Raw genomic sequence first — 17,245 nt, forward strand, 5'->3', positions numbered from 1 at the left:
CTTTATGAGCTGTACTTAGGAGGAAAATAGTGTGAATTTTGACTCTAGGAGAAGAAGGTAACTTGCCTGGTACTTATCTGATTTTTTTTTTTTAATTTTAAAGGTGTAGCTATAATGCTGGCAACAGTGTTTCTGTGCACAGGGTCCCAGCAGTGCTGGCATCTCTAAGAGCAGTGTGTTCTGTGCCACTTCTCCATGGCTGCAGCAGGTGCGGGGGAAAGCCACACTAGTCGTTGCATTGCCCAGAGGGCAGCTGTGTATAGTTTTGCTGGTCATCAGCAGTCAGGAGACCAAGGCATGAGTGACCCAGGGCAGGGTAATTCCTTCCTGATGAGAACTCAAGCCACCATGGGCGTGCATGGTACAGTTCATCCCCTGCTTCTGTGGCAGTGAATTGAAGGGGAGCCTTTCATCTGCAGGCTCCTGTAGCAGAGACTCAGTCCAGAGAGGGGAGTAAGTAGTAGTGCAAGCTCAAGCAAGTACTGCTACCTCTGGGCCCCCTAAGCAGGTGTGAGCAGCCTTCCTGAGCTGTGCTGTACCTCATTGCTCATGGTGTAGAAATCCCACATAGTAGCAGAACCCAGGTGTTTCCTGTTCAGGACAGATCACTTCAGTTTGACTGACAGCTCCAGATTGAGGTGAATCAAAGCCTAATGTGAGATGGGACAGTGGATATCAAAGAAACTGGAAGCGTTCCTTCAGCACAGAGTGAGCACTGTGTAGAGGTGGGGAAACAATATACAGGTTTGCTATTGGGGAACTTATACTGTACACATTGAGTGTTTTGTATTCTAGAGTGAAACTTGATGTCTCCTGGTAGGGTAAGAGGAATCACCTGATCACCTATTGCCCTTGAGTGGTGGTGGTGGTGGATGTCATGTGGGTTCAGGAACCATAGCCAGGAGTGAAACAGAGTGGAGCCTGGGCTCTAGAGTGGCCCCAGGGCATGGTTCTTTGTTCTGCTGGCAGCCCTTCTCGCCTTGGGTTCTGCTGGGCACCTGGGCCCTGACATTGGTCACAAGTGACTCAAAGATCAATAATTTGACTTTCGGAATTGAGAATCACCAGCAGTTGCTAGAGTTCTTTAGCTTCTTGTGTTCAGTGTGATTTCTAGAGTTTCTGCTCCTCGGTCTCCTGAATGATCCTTTTCCTTGCACTTACCTTTTTTTTAAATATTTTTTATTGTAATTAATAGAAGGGTTACATGATATTTGCCAGATAAATGGTGCATTAATTCCCATACATTCATACCCTTTCACATGTCTTGGTCCCCATTTTTATTCTTAGCGCTTCAGAGGGAATTAGGGTCTTACTATGGCCTTAGCCTCCTGAGTGCTTGGGTTTACAGGCATGCACACTGGGCCCAGCTCATGTTTTCAGAGCACAGTTACTCTACCCACTGACAAGTCCCTGCAATCTCTGTCTACTGCTTGGACCACCTCGTGTTGCTTTTGGGTCCTTGTCCTTGTAAGGGACCTTGTGGGTTTTGTTGTTTTTAGGTAGACGGAAGTGAATTGATCCATTTCTTTTTCAAATTATAGGAGATTTCTTCCTGTTTTCTGAGTATGTACGCTGGGCCAGGTGCCTCGACCTTTGAAGTTGCTTGACAATTTTAAGTTTTCCGAATATTATGTTCTATCTTTATTTTGCTTCCTTTATTTACTTTTTTTACTATTAAAAAAGTGCACAAATATAGAAAGAACTCCAAGAGTTATTAACACCTTGATTTTTCCAAGATTTTGCTATATTCAAAACCTTAGACTGGAGCTCAGTCCTGCCAATATGTAGATATATAATTAGTCTAGACTATGGGCAGAAGATGATAATAAATTTGTATGTATTTAGTGTGATGATGTGTTTTACATATAGAAAATATTTGATATTATCGAATCAAAGATGATAAATTAGGACTGTTCTGTAATTGGTAATGTATAATTTTTAAGCTTATGTTTGCTTTTAGGTCTTAACAGTTTCTGTTCATTTTCTTGTCATGCCCTATGAAATATTATAGATATTTAGACTGTTAAGGCTACATCATCTTTATAGGTTGAAATTTTTTCTTTATAAAAGTGTGTCATATACATAAATGAGTTATGGATGGCTAATGACTTAATTCTGGCTTCAGGAAAGAGGGAGTATTTTCCTCTTTTATTTTCTCTCCAAGAGAATGATGTGTCCTTGAGTGATGTCTCCATTTATTTATTTATTTATATTTGTTAGTGTTAGTACCGGGACTTGAACTCTGGACCTTGCATTTTTACTTGGCTTCTTAAAATTCATGGCTGACACTTTACTACTTGAGCCACCTCCCCTTCCAGCTTTTTTGGTTAATTGGAGATTAGGTGTGAGGTGCTATTGGCTTATTTTTATTTATTTTTTAGGTTTTACATCAACTTTATTCTCAGAACCAACCTGCATGAGTATCAATAACCCCATCACTTTAAACTGTTGTAGGCATCATATTCCTTCTCACATGTACCAATACTCATATTCAACAATGAGTTTTGGGTTTTATTTTTTCTTTTAATAGGGAAAATACATGGTTTCTCAAGCATTTGATATTTCACTAACTCAGTATCAGAAGACAATATTTGAGTCAGGACGGTGATGTGACCAAAATATTTCCTTTTCTTCGGGCTTTCCCTTCAATGGCCAGCTACTTGTGTCAGCTTAACTCCCAGGCTTTGCTGAGGAGGGAGCAGCAGTGGAGACTGCTGTGTCTAGGAAGGTTTAGAAGTAGCTGAGCTGTCTGCCTTGGCCAGGGAAGGCCCCAAGCTGAGTAGAGCTGCATACAGGCTGGTGCCCTCTCTCTGCGCCCAATCCCAGAATTATACAAGAGGGGAACATTCTGGAAGCACGTTTCCCTAGGCTGCCTTTGTGGGAGAATGTGAATGAGTAAGTGTGCTCTTTGTTAACCAGATCATTTGTCACCCGTCCCCCCTTCAGTGTGCAGTCTTAGTGACCAGTTTTAAACTGTTTCAGTAGCTCATACTAACCGGACTAGTATTTCAGATGATAATTCAACCAGTCGGTGGCGTGAGAGCACTGAGGCAGCCCCCGCAGTAAAGCAGACAGGTAAGCATGGCTCCTGCACCCCTGTGGGAGCAGATGGAGCTCCCTGTGGGAGGTGGCTGCTGAGTAGGCCAGCTGTGGCACCCACTGTCCCCTCTGGGTACAGCCCATGCTCCACATTTCTACTGGAGTCTAGTGTGGCAGGTGAAGCTTACTCCCTGTGCATGCACACTGAGGTGTTTGCAGGGTAGAACAGGAGACTCCGCCTGCATTCAATTGAGCTTCCTCAGAGAAAGTGGCAAGATCCCTGAAACAGGTTTTCAGGGTGACTGGGGCGTTCTGCATGCTGACTTTGTAAGTACCTGAGTGCATCACTGCTGCCGTCTTCCAGGTACTAGCAGTTCTGTTTCAGTAGTGCTATTCTCAGCATAGAAAGAGCTATAAAATGCAAGGGCTTGTATTTTATAGTTCTAACCCCCCCCTGCACACTCCCAGCAGTGGGTAGGGGGGTGAGGGGTGGGGAGGTTGATTCTGAAAGTTGTGGGGCGAGGCCAGGTGAGGTTGTTTGTTCACACAAAGTATTTGAGAGAGGCTGGTGTGTGCTGGCCCTAGAGGGAGTGCATCAGTTAGCAGAGGGGAGAGCTGCTGCCTCCCAGTGTGGGCACATAGGCTGAAATGAAACATATACATGGAATAAAGGAACTGCTTAACTTGAGGGGCTGAGGGAGGGAGAGGAGCGGGGGTGACAGGATCTTTGGCTGGCAGGGAGCAGGGCCAGTGGCAGGAAGTGTGTAGCGAAGCTCTGATGATGGCTAGGCACAATGGAAGCATTGAGAGTGTGGCAGGGGACGTGGGGAGGGGTTGGCCTTGTGTGAAGGCATTTAGCCTTTACCCTAAGAGTAGTGGGAGGCTGGTACCTGTGGGCAAAGGGATGAAGAGCTGCCCTATATCCATGGGTACAGTAGCCAGGTACATGTGAGCTCCCTGGGCAACTCTGGCACAGTGGGCCTGGTAGGAAGGGGCAGGGAAGGCTGCTAGGTAGGCTGTACTGTGTGGAGGAGGCCTCTGATCTCTGGTGATGGGAACTGGAAGTGTCCATCTGGTGAGGGACCATTTCTGCAGTGTGGACAGGCCATGTACTCATTTACTGTCTGGCAATGCCTAAAGACATGATTACCCGGCCTTAGTAACCTCTTTGAGTGCCCTGTGAATCCAGACCCTGCATCCTCATGGCATTAGCCCCATATCTCACAGGAGTCTTAGTACTGTCTTTGCCAAGGGCTCAGTCTCCGGGCCACACCTCATTGCCCTACCCTTGCCTTTGGCAGCCCTGTTCTCAGGTTGAACAGAGCCCCTCCACCCCTCATGCCCAGAGTATCATCTTGGGGTCCTTGAAGTAGTTCTTTCAGTATCACTGTTGTTCATCTTCATGCTGTCCTCTGCTTGGAGCTGCAGTCTGCAGGCCCCTTATTACTGCTGTGTCTGGGGTGCGACCTATGGGGTATCCTGGGACTACTTAGACAGGGATTTTGCCATAGCATTCACAGGAAGGTCTCCCATGGGTATGGAAGAGCTTGTCCCCTTTGGATTCCTGTGGTGTGCCAGGAGGCCATCCCTGTCTGGAGGTAGGATACACATGAGTGCACACATCTGTCTCCCTCCACTGTGTCCTTGCCCTCAGAGGCATCCATGTAGTGTTAGTCTTTCGCAAATGTGTTCCTGTGTTTTAAGAGTGTGACACAAAATCTGTGCACCTTAGGCTGGCTTTGAGTACTCCCTTCCCTTCCATGATGACAACTCACCCACTGTGATCTGGAGGGAGGTACAGGGGCTCTGTGGAGCCTGGTGGAGACTTGCTGGTCAGTTCTATAGGATGGGCTGAACTTACCACATCTTGCAAGTGGCTTGGAATTTTTTCTGCCTGTCTCAGCCTTCATGCTAGCCCCTAATGGTACATGTCTCCATGATCTGGTTTCCAGCATTTATGTGGGTATTTATGATTCATAGCTGAACATTAGAATGGCAGTGGGATACTAGGAAAAAGGCCCTGAGAGGCAGCCTTCCTTCCTAGTCCATCCTGTGATGTTCATGGTATGCTTTTCTATAAAACTGCTCATAGTGGACCGGGAGTTTGGCCTAGTGGTAGAGTGCTTGCCTAGCATGCACGAAGACCCGAGTTCAATTCCTCGGTACCACATATGTAGCAAAAAGCCAGAAGTGGTGCTCTGGCTCAAATGGTAGAGCCCTAGCCTTGAGAAAAAAATCCAGGGACAGTGCTCAAGCGCTAAGCCCATGACTGGCCAAAAAAAAAACAAAAAAACTGCTCATAGTGTACTGACACGAAGGTAATTTCTGATGTCCTCTTTCTTCAGGTGACTCCCCCAGTGATGCAGGTGAGGATGGCTCTGCCGTGTTTGGAGCAGTTGCAGGCTGTGCAGGTGTTACCATGGCTCTCAGTTCTGTGCTTCCTTCACACATGCACCAGTGGAAGTGTTTTAAGGAAATGTGTCATGTGAATTTAAGAATCAATTTATGCATTTTAAATTGTAGTTCTATAGGAGGATTATGCATAATGTTAATATATTTTAATCATGAAAAGATATTATTTGGGGACTTTCCCCTCCCCTAGAGTATAAAGTTTATTTTCATTGTTTAAATTCTGATTTATTACTTTCTGAATTACATGTTTTTTCTACTTTACTGTCATTTTTAATAGTACTGGAGATTGAGCTAGGGCACTTGGGTTTGCTAGACAAGCTTGATTTTTGCCACTTGAGTTATATTTCAAGTCCTTTTTTGCCTCAGTTATTTTCCAGGTAGGATCTAATGCTTTGCTCAGTGGGTCAGACTGTCATCCTTTTACTTAATGGCCTCCCTGAAGCAAATTATAGATATAAGCTAGCCTGGCTAACACTTTGCCTTAGCTGGTATCAAAATAGCTGTGATAATAGATGTAAGCCACAGTGCGTGGGCCTTTTACTTTAAATTGTGAAGTAAATTTTAGTCTTTTTATAGTTGAATCCTTTTTTTTTTTTCCCTTCAGTCATGGGGCTTTAACTCTGGGTCTGGACACTGTCTCTGAGCTCTTCAGCTAAAGGCTAGCAGTCTACCCCTTGAGCCACAGTACCACTTCTGGTTTTCTAGTGGTTAATTGGAGATAAGAGCCTCACGGACTTCAGTGTCTGGGCTAGCTTTGAACCACTGTCCTCAGATCTGGATTACAGGCATGAGCCACTGCATCCGGCAATAGTTAAATCTTTTTACCAAATTAAAAAAAATCAGCCTATGGGCCGGGAGTTTGGCCTAGTGGTTAAAGTGCTTGCCTAGCATGCATGAAGACCCGGGTTCGATTCCTCGGTACCACATACATAGAAAAAAGCCAGAAGTGGTGCTGAGGCTCAAGTGGTAGAGCTCTAGCCTTGAGAAAGTCCAAGGGCAGTGCTCAGGCCCTGAGCTCAAGCCCAGGACTGACAAAAAAAAAAAAAAAAATCAGCCTAGTGGTAGAATGGTTGCCTCGAATTCAAAAAGTGTACTCAAGCCCTGAGTTCAAGCTCCAGGACTGGCAAAAAGAAGAAGAAAAAAACAACTAAAAATAACACTTTCAGATGATAAAAAAAATAATGTGGGGGCTGGGAATTTGGCCTAGTGGTAGAGTGCTTGCCTAGCATGCATGAAGACCCGGGTTTGACTCCTCAGTACCACATACATGGAAAAAAAGCCAGAAGTGGTGCTGTGGTTCAAGTGGTAGAGCTCTAGGCTTGAGAAAAGTCCAAGGACAGTGCTCAGGCCCTGAGTTCAAGCCCCATGACTGGCAAAAGAGAAATTATGTAGTACTATGGTTCAAGTGGTAGAGTTCAAGCCACCAGTACAGGGTGGGGGAGCGGGGTGTGGTGTGGTGGGGGGAGGGAAGGAGGGAATGATGTGGTACTGACCTGATACAGAAAAATTTCAAAATGTAGATATAAAAAATGCTTGGCAATTTCACTGTGACTTAAGTGAACATCTTTCCAGGACCCCAAGTGTATATGTATATCATAATAGAGTCTGTTACTATTAGAATGATAGCTCGGTTTTAGAATTGAGTCTGGCATGTGACTGATCATTCCAAATTTGTTTAGTCACTGTGACCTCCTGGCAGATATATTTACACATGACTATTTCTTTCCTTAGGTTGTATTTTTTAAGTTGCTTATTCTTTCGTCCATAGGGTTTGACTGTCCCCATTTCTTCGAATCATCACCTAATTTAGATATCAGACATCTTTGTTTTATTATCATCAAAATGATGAACAAAATACAACTCATTTATATTTTCAATCATTCATGTGTTCTCTTCAAATATTTATATTTGAATTAATGGATATTTATGTTTGAATCATCGAATTAAACATTGTTAGTTTGTGTTCCATTTTGAATTGCTGATTGCGCTGTCACCTGTTTAGATGGAGAAGCTGGACCTGCTGGACAAGAGAAGTCAGAGGTGTCAGAGCCTGCAGAAGTCCCGAGTGAGCTCTCCTCCGGTGTCAGGTGTGTGCTTTTCCCCAGGCCTGGCCCAGGGGCCTCCCCCAGGGAGGTACTGCAGCACCTCTTCTCAACCCTTGTACTGTGTGCTCAGTGTTTATGCTGACTCAGAAAAATTATTTGTACAGAGAAAGCAAAAGCAGGGCCAGGAGTTTGGCCTAGTAGTAGAGTGCTTGCCTAGCATACACAAAGACCCAGGTTCAATTCCTCGGCACCACATACATAGGAAAAATAAAGATGAAAATGGTGCTGTGGCTCAAGTGGTAAAGCTCTAGCCTTGAGAAAGCCCAAGGACAGTGCTCAGGCCCTAAGTTTAAGCCCCAGGACTAGCCAAAAAAAAAAAAAAAAGACAAAAGCTCGTAATATACTGCATACAGAATATCGTAGGAGTCTAGGGAAACGCCTGATAGCTACTCTAACCAGTGTTCTGGTGGTGCCATAGAACTTAGAACTAATGACCTTGGTTTTCTCTTGTACATTTCAAAATGTGTTTTTCATGTGTCTAACACTTGGGTCTAGAAGAATACCTCGGCCTGGGAGTGCCCGGCCTGCTCCTCCCCGGGTTAAACGACAAGAGAGCGTGGAGGCCCTGGCAATAGACAGGTAAGGCTAGCTGTGTGAGCCACATGTGTTCTTCTGAATATGCAGGCTTGAACTTCTACTAAGAGAGGGTGGTAGGCAGTGCTGGGAAAGCTTGGCTCTAAGCCATAGAACATCATACATTCCTGATGTGTGGGGAGAGAGGGAGGAGAGGAGAGGCCCTCAGAAATAATGGGCTATATTTATATTTCTCTGATCCCTAGGTAGAAGACTTGGTAAATATCAAAACAAAGAGGGAAAAAAAGAGGGGGGAACTAGGGTTAAAGGATTATTTGGACAAATCTTTAAAAACACATAACTACTCAGGAGGCTGACATCTTAGGATCTCAGTATGAAGGCAGCCCAGCCAGTAAAGTCTGTAAAACTCATTTCAAATTAACCGGCAAAAGGCTGGAAATGGAGCTGTGGATCAAGTTGTAGAAAGCTAGTATTGAGCAAAAAAGTCAATTGAGAGCATAAGACTGAGAGTTCAAGCCCTAGAACCAGCAAAACAAAACTAAGAACAGAAAAAAACTAAGCTGGGCATGGTGACTCACACCTATAATCCTAGTTACTCAGGTGGCTGAGATCAGAGGATCAAGATTCAAAGCCAGTCAAGGCACTAACGTCCATGAGACTCTTACCTCCACTTAACCACTAGAAAACTAGATGTGGTGACTTGATTCAAGAGGTCGGGCAGTAGTAACCTTGAGCTGAAGAGCTCAGGGACAACCCCCAGGCCCAGAGTTCAAGCCCGATGACTGACCCAAAAAAAACCCCAAAACTAAATGGTCCAAAAGTCATGAGCATGGTAAAGACAGCAGTCAGGCTGGATCAGAGTGGATTTTAGAAGCAGGAATGGGAGATAGTAAATGCAGACATGCTTTTCCAGGAATTTTGCTGCAAAAGAGTTGCAGGAGGGCCAGGAGTTTGGCCTAGTGGTTTAGTGCTTGCCTAGCATGCATGAAGACCCAGGTTCGATTCCTAGGTACCACATACCTAGAAAAAAAAAGCCAGAAGTGGTGCTGAGGCTCAAATGTTAGAGCTCTAGCCTTGAGAAAGTCCAAGGACAGCGCTCAGGCCCTGAGCTCCAGCCCAGGACTGGCAAAAACAACAACAACAACAACAAAAGAGTTGCAGGAATAAAGTGTGGGTATACATATGCATGTACATGTGTATGTCTGTGTGTACATGTGCGTGTTGTCTGTATTGTGTATTCAAGTGTACGAGTGCTTTAGGGCAGCAGTGGGCATAGGAATTTAGGATGCCTGTGGTGTGATCATGGTAATTGCACGGGAGGCGATGAAGGCATGAGGGATAACCATCCTGAAGACTGCTTGGTTCATCACTTGGGCCAGGGCTCAGGTCGTGTTGTATAAGTACTTCAGCAGAGGGAAGTGATGTTGTGTAGCTGGGATATTAGGTGAAAAAGTGCCAGGGCAATAGAGAGTCCTTGGGTTAAAGCAGTCACCAGGAAGGATGAGTGCACTGGCTGGGCCAAACTCCAGGGTGTTGGCTTGCCCAGAGTGACAGCTGGACTTGAGTGGAGGGAAGCCACACACTGGGGAATTGGACAGAGACATCAGGCCACTGCAGGCCTGGGAGATGACTGAGGGGCATGGAGGGGGTGCTCCGTAAAGAGACAAAGTACTTGGGCCTGCAGTCTTCTGTGCTACTCCTCGCCTGAAGCTGTCACTTGGGAGGACAAGGCCCTCCAGGGAGAGTGTTGGGAGGGAAGAGCTAGTCTTTGTGTAGCAGAGAGCAGAGTGAAGTCTGCATAGAGGGAGGCTGGGAGTGGCCAGGAGCCCTGGGAGGTCTGGAGAAGGTGATGGAGGATGGGGGAGGGCAGACCCCACCCACCAGCACTGTCTTCCAGCAGTTCTTCTCCCTGGGCATCTGTCCTCCCAGATAACTGCTGGTGGTCCAGAAGCACGGGTGGATGGAAACCTGTGCTTGATACAGTACTTCTAGTGTAATCTACTTTTCTCTTAATTCAGGTCAGGGAGTGGCAAAACCGTCTCAAATGTGATAATAGACTCACAGAATTCTGACAATGAAGATGATGAGCAGTTCGTGGTAGAAGCTGCCCCTCAGCTCTCAGAAATGACAGAAATTGAAATGGTGAGTTTACCAGGGGTGATGTGTTTAGTAATTTCAGCGGCATTAAGATCCCCAGCTTTTAGGTTACATAGATACACGTTTCCTAATGTTTCAATCTGTTTTCTGCCTCCTTTTCCTTTTTTGTTTTTTAGCTTTTACATCAACTTTATTCTTAGAGCCAGCCTGTGAGTTAACAAACCCCCACATTGCCAACTGTTGTAGGAACCATATTCCATCTTACATGTACCAAAATCTCATATTCAACAATGAGTTCTGGGTTGCAAGAGAGGATTTACTCTTTGCACCTGTCTGTAAAGCTTTTTTACAAATTTCCTTTTTTTGGTGGTGCTGTTTCAACTTGGGACCTCATACGTGCTAAGCAGGTACTCTGCCGCTTGACCCACACCTCTGGCCCTGTTCGGCACCGGTTAGTTTTGAAACAGGATCTTGCTTTCTGCCTAGGTGCATGTGAGCTGCCTGTTTTAGGCTGCCTGGTGAGATGAAGTGTTTGAAGTGTTGAGATGAAGTCTTAGGGTCGTTTTTTGCCTAAGCTGCCCAGGGCTTTGTGCATGCTGGGCAAGTGCTCTACCACTAGGCCACGCTCCTGGCCCCTGCCCTTCATTTTGACAATTCCAAATTGGTAGGATTACAGCCATGAGCCATTTGGGTCTGACCTCCACCTTTTTCAGATTTGGTGTTGAACTCTAAGCCTTGAATTTGCTAGTTGGGCAGAGTACCTTTAAGCTGCTCCTCCAGACCCTATTTGTTTGTACTGTTTTTTTATGAGATTCAGTCTTGCTTCCTCCTACCTGGTGAGCAACTGGTCATGATCTACGTATCTTAGGCTTCTTATTGTAGCTAGGATGAGAGGAATGTACTACTGCATCCAGTCCCTGTGTGTACGTGTGTGTGCGTGCATGTACGCACGCTAGTTCTGGGGCTTGAACTCGGAACCTGAGTCCTGTCCTTGAATGTTTTTGCTCAAGACCAGCACTCTACCACTACAGCTCCACTTCAGGCTCTTTTGTTGATTAATTGGAGATGAGAATCTGAAGGACTTTTCTGCCTGGGCTGGCTTTGAATCATGATCCTGAGATCTGTACCTTCTGAGCAGCTAGAGTTACAGGCGTGAGCCACTGGTGCCTGTTTAACATTCAGTTCTTGATTAAGAAAAGTTTTCTGAATTTCTCTGTTCAGACTGGTCTAGAACTTTGAGCCTCACAATCTTAGCTTCCCAAGTAGATACGATTACAGATGTGAGCTACTGGGGCCTATCCTCTTTTATTCATTAAGTTTTGTGTGTGTGCCAACACTGGATCTTGCTTTTTTTTGTCACTCGTGATTGTTACTCTACCATTTGAGCCATGCCTCTAGCTTTTTGTTGGCTAATTGGAAGTCAGAGACTCATGGATTTATCTGCCTCGGCTGGCTACAAACTGTGATTCTCAATTTTCTCCTTCTGAGTAACTTGAGCCATCAGTGCTTGCCATATTTTTTTTTTTTTTACCCCCGTCATGGCCCTTTAACTCAGAGTCTGAGCACTGTCTTTGGGTTGGGTTTTCTCAAGGCTCATGCTCTACCACTTCCAGCTTTTTCTATGTATGTGATACTGAGGAATTGAACCCCGGTCTTCATGCATGCTAGGTAAGCACTCTACCACTAGGCCAAACTCCCGAACTCTTTTTTTTTGTTTTTAATAGTTTTCAAATAGTTGTACACAGGGCTTCAATTTAACATGTCAATTTATGTGTACATTGCATTGTGAGCAGAGTCATCAACTTCAGCATTTCTTCCTTACCCCTTCCACCATCCTTGTAATTATTTTTTATTAAAAGATCTTATTAACACTGATTTTTTACTTCATATTTCAAATGCTATGTTTAACAAACAAGTATTCAAGAAGGGAATCTCTATATACAATCACTGGCACATAAATTTTAGAACATAATAACAGCTGAGACTTTGTATGTCATAGATACATATCGATCTATATAACATAACATTATGTCTACAGAGTATATATCCCAGCGTAGATTTTTTATGTCTATGTAGCTATATCTCCAATACCATGTCAATAACCTTGGGTTACCTGAATATTGAGTCCTTGCTCTTGTACTGTTTGGATCTAATATTCACATATCAAGGAGTCCTTGTAATTTTTTGAGATCCAGAGAAGCACAGTTTTGAGAATAGGGCATCCCTGAATCACTCTTTCTTTCTTCCTTTCTTCCTACTCAGGGGTCAGCAATGGAACTAGAGGACAATGAGAAGCATGGTGAGTCTTTGTGTGAGTGTATGTGTGTGTGTGTGTGTGCTAGGCTTTGATCATGGGTCAGACTAGGTGTACTCGGGCCCTCTGGGCTATATTCATGTTCCAGGAGTAGGGAGGGGGTGTACTATAGTCTTTGTTGGGCTAGAGGGAGGCATCGGACCAGAGCTAGCAAGGAAGGACTTTGGTCAAGTAGCAGCTTCTCTTGCCTGTCCAGGTTCACTGTGGACAGGATTCTTATGGTCCTTTCCAGACTGCAACTCTAGAATAGTATCTGTTCTCTTCCCAAGTGTATGGTCCCCTTGAATGGTCCTTTCATTAGTCCAAGCTGATTTTCTCATGCATGCTGATATAAGACTATATATATATATATATTTTATTTATTTATTTATTTATTTATTTATTTGGCCAGTCCTGGGCTTGAGCTCAGGGCCTGAGCAATGTCCTTGAGATTTCTCAAGGCTAGAGCTCTACCACTTGAGCCTCAGAACCTCTTCCAGCTTTTTTCTATGTATGTAGTACTGAGGAATCGAACCCCCGGGGTCTTTGTGCATACTAGGCAAGCACTCTACCACTAGGCCAAACTCCTGACCAAAACAACATTTTTTTTTTTTTTTTTTTTGCCAGGCCTGGGCTTGAGCTCAGGGCCTGAGCACTGTCCTTGGACTTTCTCAAGGCTAGAGCTCTACCACTTGAGCCTCAGCACCACTCTGGCTTTTTTCTATGTATGTGGTACGGAGGAATCGAACCCGGGCCTTCTTGCATGCTAGGCAAGCACTCTACCACTAGGCCAAACTCCCGGCTCCCATTTTTTTTTTTTTTTATGTTTAATTTTGTGTGTGTGCGTGTTGGTACTGGGATTTGAACTAAAGAGCCTCATGCTCTTGCTTGGCTTTTTTAGCTCATGACTGGCATTCTACTATTTGAGCCATATCTTCATTTGAAACCTTTCTGTGTTTAATTAGAGATAAGGGTCTCTTAGATTTGCTGCCTGGGCTGGTTTCAAACCTTGATCCTCAGGTCTCAGCTTTCTGAGGAGCTAGAATTACAGGCATGAGCTACAGATCCCGGCCTTGCTTAAATTTTTACAATGAGCATACATGAATAGTATAGTGTAATTTTATTGTGAATTTCTATACATTATTTGATGTATCCCTGTCAAGCTCTATCATTTCTTTTATCCCATCCCCACTTCTACAACCCTCCCCCTGGGCCTGGGCACTGTCCCTGAGCTCTTCAGCTCAATGCTACTGCCCTACCCTTGAGCGACAGCCCCACTTCCTGTTTTCTGTAGGTTAATTGGAGATAAGAGTCTCAGGTTCTTTTGCGCCCAGGCTGGCTTTTGGTCCTCAGATCTCAGTCTCCTGAGTAGCTAGGATTATAGGCATTTTTTTTTTTTTTTGGTCAGTCATGGGACTTGAACTCTGGGCCTAAGTGCTGTCCCTCAGCTCTTCAGCTCAAAGCTGCCGCCCTACAACTTGAGCCACAGTGCCACTTCCCCATACCCACTTCTTAAAACACTTTCACTAGATTTTTTTTTCTATTTTTATTCATGCAGGCAAGCTTCTTCATCCTTATTAATCTTCATTCATTCTTTTTGTTATTAACCCTGTTTTACTTTTCCATTATTTCATTTTTTTAGTGTGTAGTAATTACATAAATACAGGCACATATTGTATTTTGCTCAGAATAACCTATTGCTTTCATTCCTCCACCTTAAAACCTATTGATGAACAGCTTTCATTGAGATTCCTTATCCTGTCTTCATATGTAGTTGCACTAAATGTCAAAATTACCTTGCCTCTCCCTCCCTCCCTCCCTCCCTCCCTCCCTCCCTTCTTCCCTCCCTTTCTTCCTTCCTTCCTTCCTTCCTTCCGCTTGAATTCTGGGCCTGGGTGCTGTCCTTGAGCTCCTTTCTTTTTACTCAAGTCTAGCACTCTGCCATTTGAGCCACAGCACCCCTTCCATTGGAGATAAGAGTGTCATGTACTACTTCTCTGCCCAGGCTGGCTTTGAAATGCCTCTTGAGTAGCTCTTTCCTTTTTCTTGTCTCTTCCACTTTCCCCCTTCCCCCATCCTCTTCAATAGTCCCATAGAATCATGTTCTTTGTGTGTGTGAATATATAAATAACAACTTATGTATGTAAGTATATGTATATGCCTATGAATATGTATATATGTTTGGTCTGTATTCCATGTATGAATAAAAACATAATGTTAAGGTTTTGAGCTTGGTTTATCTCATGTAACATAATGTTTTCCAATTCCATCCATTTTTTTCAAATGACATGATTTCATTTTTCCTTATGGCTTTGTAATATACTCCGTGGTGTATATATACCATGGTTTCTTTATCCCTTCATCTATTTTGGGCATCTTAGCTGATTCCATCATTTGGCTCTTGGGCCTTGTGCCCTGATTGACACTCCTTCAGAAAGCTGCTCCAGTGGGATGGTTCAGTCATAAGGAAGATCTACTTTTAGGACTTTGAGGAGTCTCTCCATAGTGACTTCCACAGAAGCTGTACTAGTTTACATTCCCAACCAACAGTGTAGGAGGGATTCCTTTTCCCATATTCTCTTCACCTAGCATTTGTGGTTCCTTGTTTTCTTAACAGCTGCCACCTTTGCCTGGGATGAGATGGAATCTTAGTGTGGTTTTCACTTACATTCCTTTATGGCTAAGGATATTGAACTTTTCTTTATGTATCTATTGGCCATTCATATCTATTCTTCTGAAAATTTTATTCAATATACTTGCCTATTTTTAGTTGAATTATTTGGTCCTTTATTGTTCAATTTTTTGAGCTCCCCCCCTCTTTTGAGTAGTTTACTGGAGATAAGAGTCACATAGACAAACCCAAGCTGGCTTTGAGCCATGATCCTCAGCTCTCAGCCTCCCGAGTAACTATGATTACTGACATGAGCCAGTAGCATTCAGCTTCTTTGTAATTCTTTATATTAATTTTTATCTGTTGAATACCTGGTGATGATTTTCTCCCATTTCATAAATTGTCTTTTGGTTCTGGTAATTCTTTTACTATGCAGAAACTTTTTAATATATAGTTCACATATATAACTATATGTAGTTTATATATAGTTCAATTTGTTAATTCTTGTTTTTGTTTTCTGGTCAGTTGGAATCCTACTCAGAAAATAATTACCCATGCCTGTAACTTTTAGTGTTTTCTCCTAGTTAATTTAAAGTTTCAGATCTCCCATTGGTTTTATTGATTCAGTTGTTAGCTTTTGTACAGGGTGAGAGATAGAGGTTAAGTTTTACCTTCTAGAATTAGATTGATTTCCTAGCACCATTTGTTGTCGAGGCTGTCTTTTCTCACATGTGTATTTTTGGCTCCTTTGCTGAAAATTAGTTGATTATTGCTGTGAGGCTTTATTCCTAGGTCTTCTATTCTACGGATCTTTGCTGAAAATTAGTTGACTTATTCCTGTGAGGCTATATTCTTAGGTCTTCTATTCCACTGATCTTTGGGTCCATTTTTGTGCCAGGACCTAGCTGGTTTTGTTCCTGTGGTTCTGTAGTATAATTTGAAGTCTGGTATTATGATACCTCCTGCATTGTGCTTTTAACTCAGAATTGTTTCCTTGAAATACTTGGAAAACTCGTAGTTAATTTCCACTACTAGCTGTTATATGGACTATGTTTGTCAGAAATGATTATGAACTATTTTCAGCACAGAACAAGACAAAATAAGAATTAAGTATTTCTCCCGTCCTCCTACCTGTTTAAAATGGCTTCATTGAGGCATATCATAAGCTTTAACATAAAATCACTGATTTTTAACAGGTGGCCTTGTGAAAAAAATTCTGGAGACCAAGAAAGATTATGAAAAATTGCAGCAGGTGTCCAAGTCTGGTGAGAAGGTATGGAGCAATTCTGTACACACTGGTGTTTTTTGTTTTTGTTTTTTGTTTGGTTGGGTGTTTTTGTTTTTGTTTTGTCAGTTCTGGAGCTTGAACTTGGGGCGTGGGCACTGTCCTTGGACACTTTTTGCTCAAGGTTAACACTCTGTCATTTGAGCCACAGCACCACTTCTGGCTTTTTCTGCTCTGTGGTTCCAGGGAATCAAACCCAAGGCTTTATGCATGCTAGGCGAGCACTCTACCACTAGGCCATGTCCCGGCTCCTGGCACTGGTGTTTCAGTCTCCCACACATGCATTTTTTAAAGTGATAGCTGTCTTTCAGAGTTATGCTTATCAGTAGTTTCTGTGATCAGTAATGCCTGCTCACATGCTGACTGCCGTTCTCTCACTCCAGTTGGAGGCAGGAAGTGTGGGGCTCCTCAGTGAGATGGTCATCAGCCTGGCTTGTGTCCAGCAGCTTGCCTGGGGAGTCCAAGAGCCAGGCCCAGGGTCTGTTCTGCGTGGCCTCATAGCCTTTCCCACTCCCCCAGGCCCTGCTTGTAGAATAAGAGCAGGGAATCATAAAGGCTGGCACTTATGTGCTTTGTTGTGCCTGGTCTTCTGATGGGGGTGTGCATGTAGTTTTGTGGGGACCGTGCTTCCCATCTACCATTGTCCTTTGAGCACAGGACTATTGAGGTGAGCACTTGCTGGCCAGGTTTGTCCTTTATGCCACAGCTAGGTTTCTCTTAGAGTTTCTGGAAACAGTAAGAAATTAAAAAGAATTTTTAACAGGAAAAAGTTCTTGGATATTAGCTTTATCAGTCATTCATTCCAAAAAAATTTTATGTCAGGGTGTGTGCACACACCTCTTTGTTGTCCATTTTAGACAATTCTGCTT

General features: G+C 43.8%; 1 protein-coding gene and 1 non-coding gene across 13 annotated transcripts in view; one reads left to right on the forward strand and one right to left on the reverse strand.

Moving 5' to 3' along the window:
* Ift54 (intraflagellar transport 54) overlaps positions 1–17,245 on the forward strand; it is a 56,184-nt gene that overhangs the window by 17,910 nt on the left and 21,029 nt on the right. For 4 of the 12 annotated variants that reach the window (XM_090355151.1, XM_090355149.1, XM_090355155.1 and 1 more), the window contains 7 exons: positions 3,013–3,075; positions 5,385–5,450; positions 7,454–7,538; positions 8,052–8,135; positions 10,109–10,232; positions 12,450–12,486; positions 16,288–16,364. In XM_090355151.1, the coding sequence (XP_090211277.1) occupies positions 3,013–3,075; positions 5,385–5,450; positions 7,454–7,538; positions 8,052–8,135; positions 10,109–10,232; positions 12,450–12,486; positions 16,288–16,364 (536 nt within the window). The remainder of the gene's footprint in view (positions 1–3,012; positions 3,076–5,384; positions 5,451–7,453; positions 7,539–8,051; positions 8,136–10,108; positions 10,233–12,449; positions 12,487–16,287; positions 16,365–17,245) is intronic. The other 8 variants (XM_090355153.1, XM_090355152.1, XM_090355161.1 and 5 more) reach the window with 5 other exon arrangements.
* Positions 10,438–10,561, reverse strand: LOC150048991 (small nucleolar RNA SNORA40). The gene has a single exon (XR_016539195.1). It is a non-coding gene; the product is annotated as a small nucleolar RNA SNORA40 (small nucleolar RNA).

This window comes from Megascapheus bottae, chromosome 21 (genome assembly GCF_031878675.1).
Source record: "Megascapheus bottae isolate mThoBot1 chromosome 21, mThoBot2.hap1, whole genome shotgun sequence".
Taxonomy (NCBI): domain Eukaryota; kingdom Metazoa; phylum Chordata; class Mammalia; order Rodentia; family Geomyidae; genus Megascapheus; species Megascapheus bottae.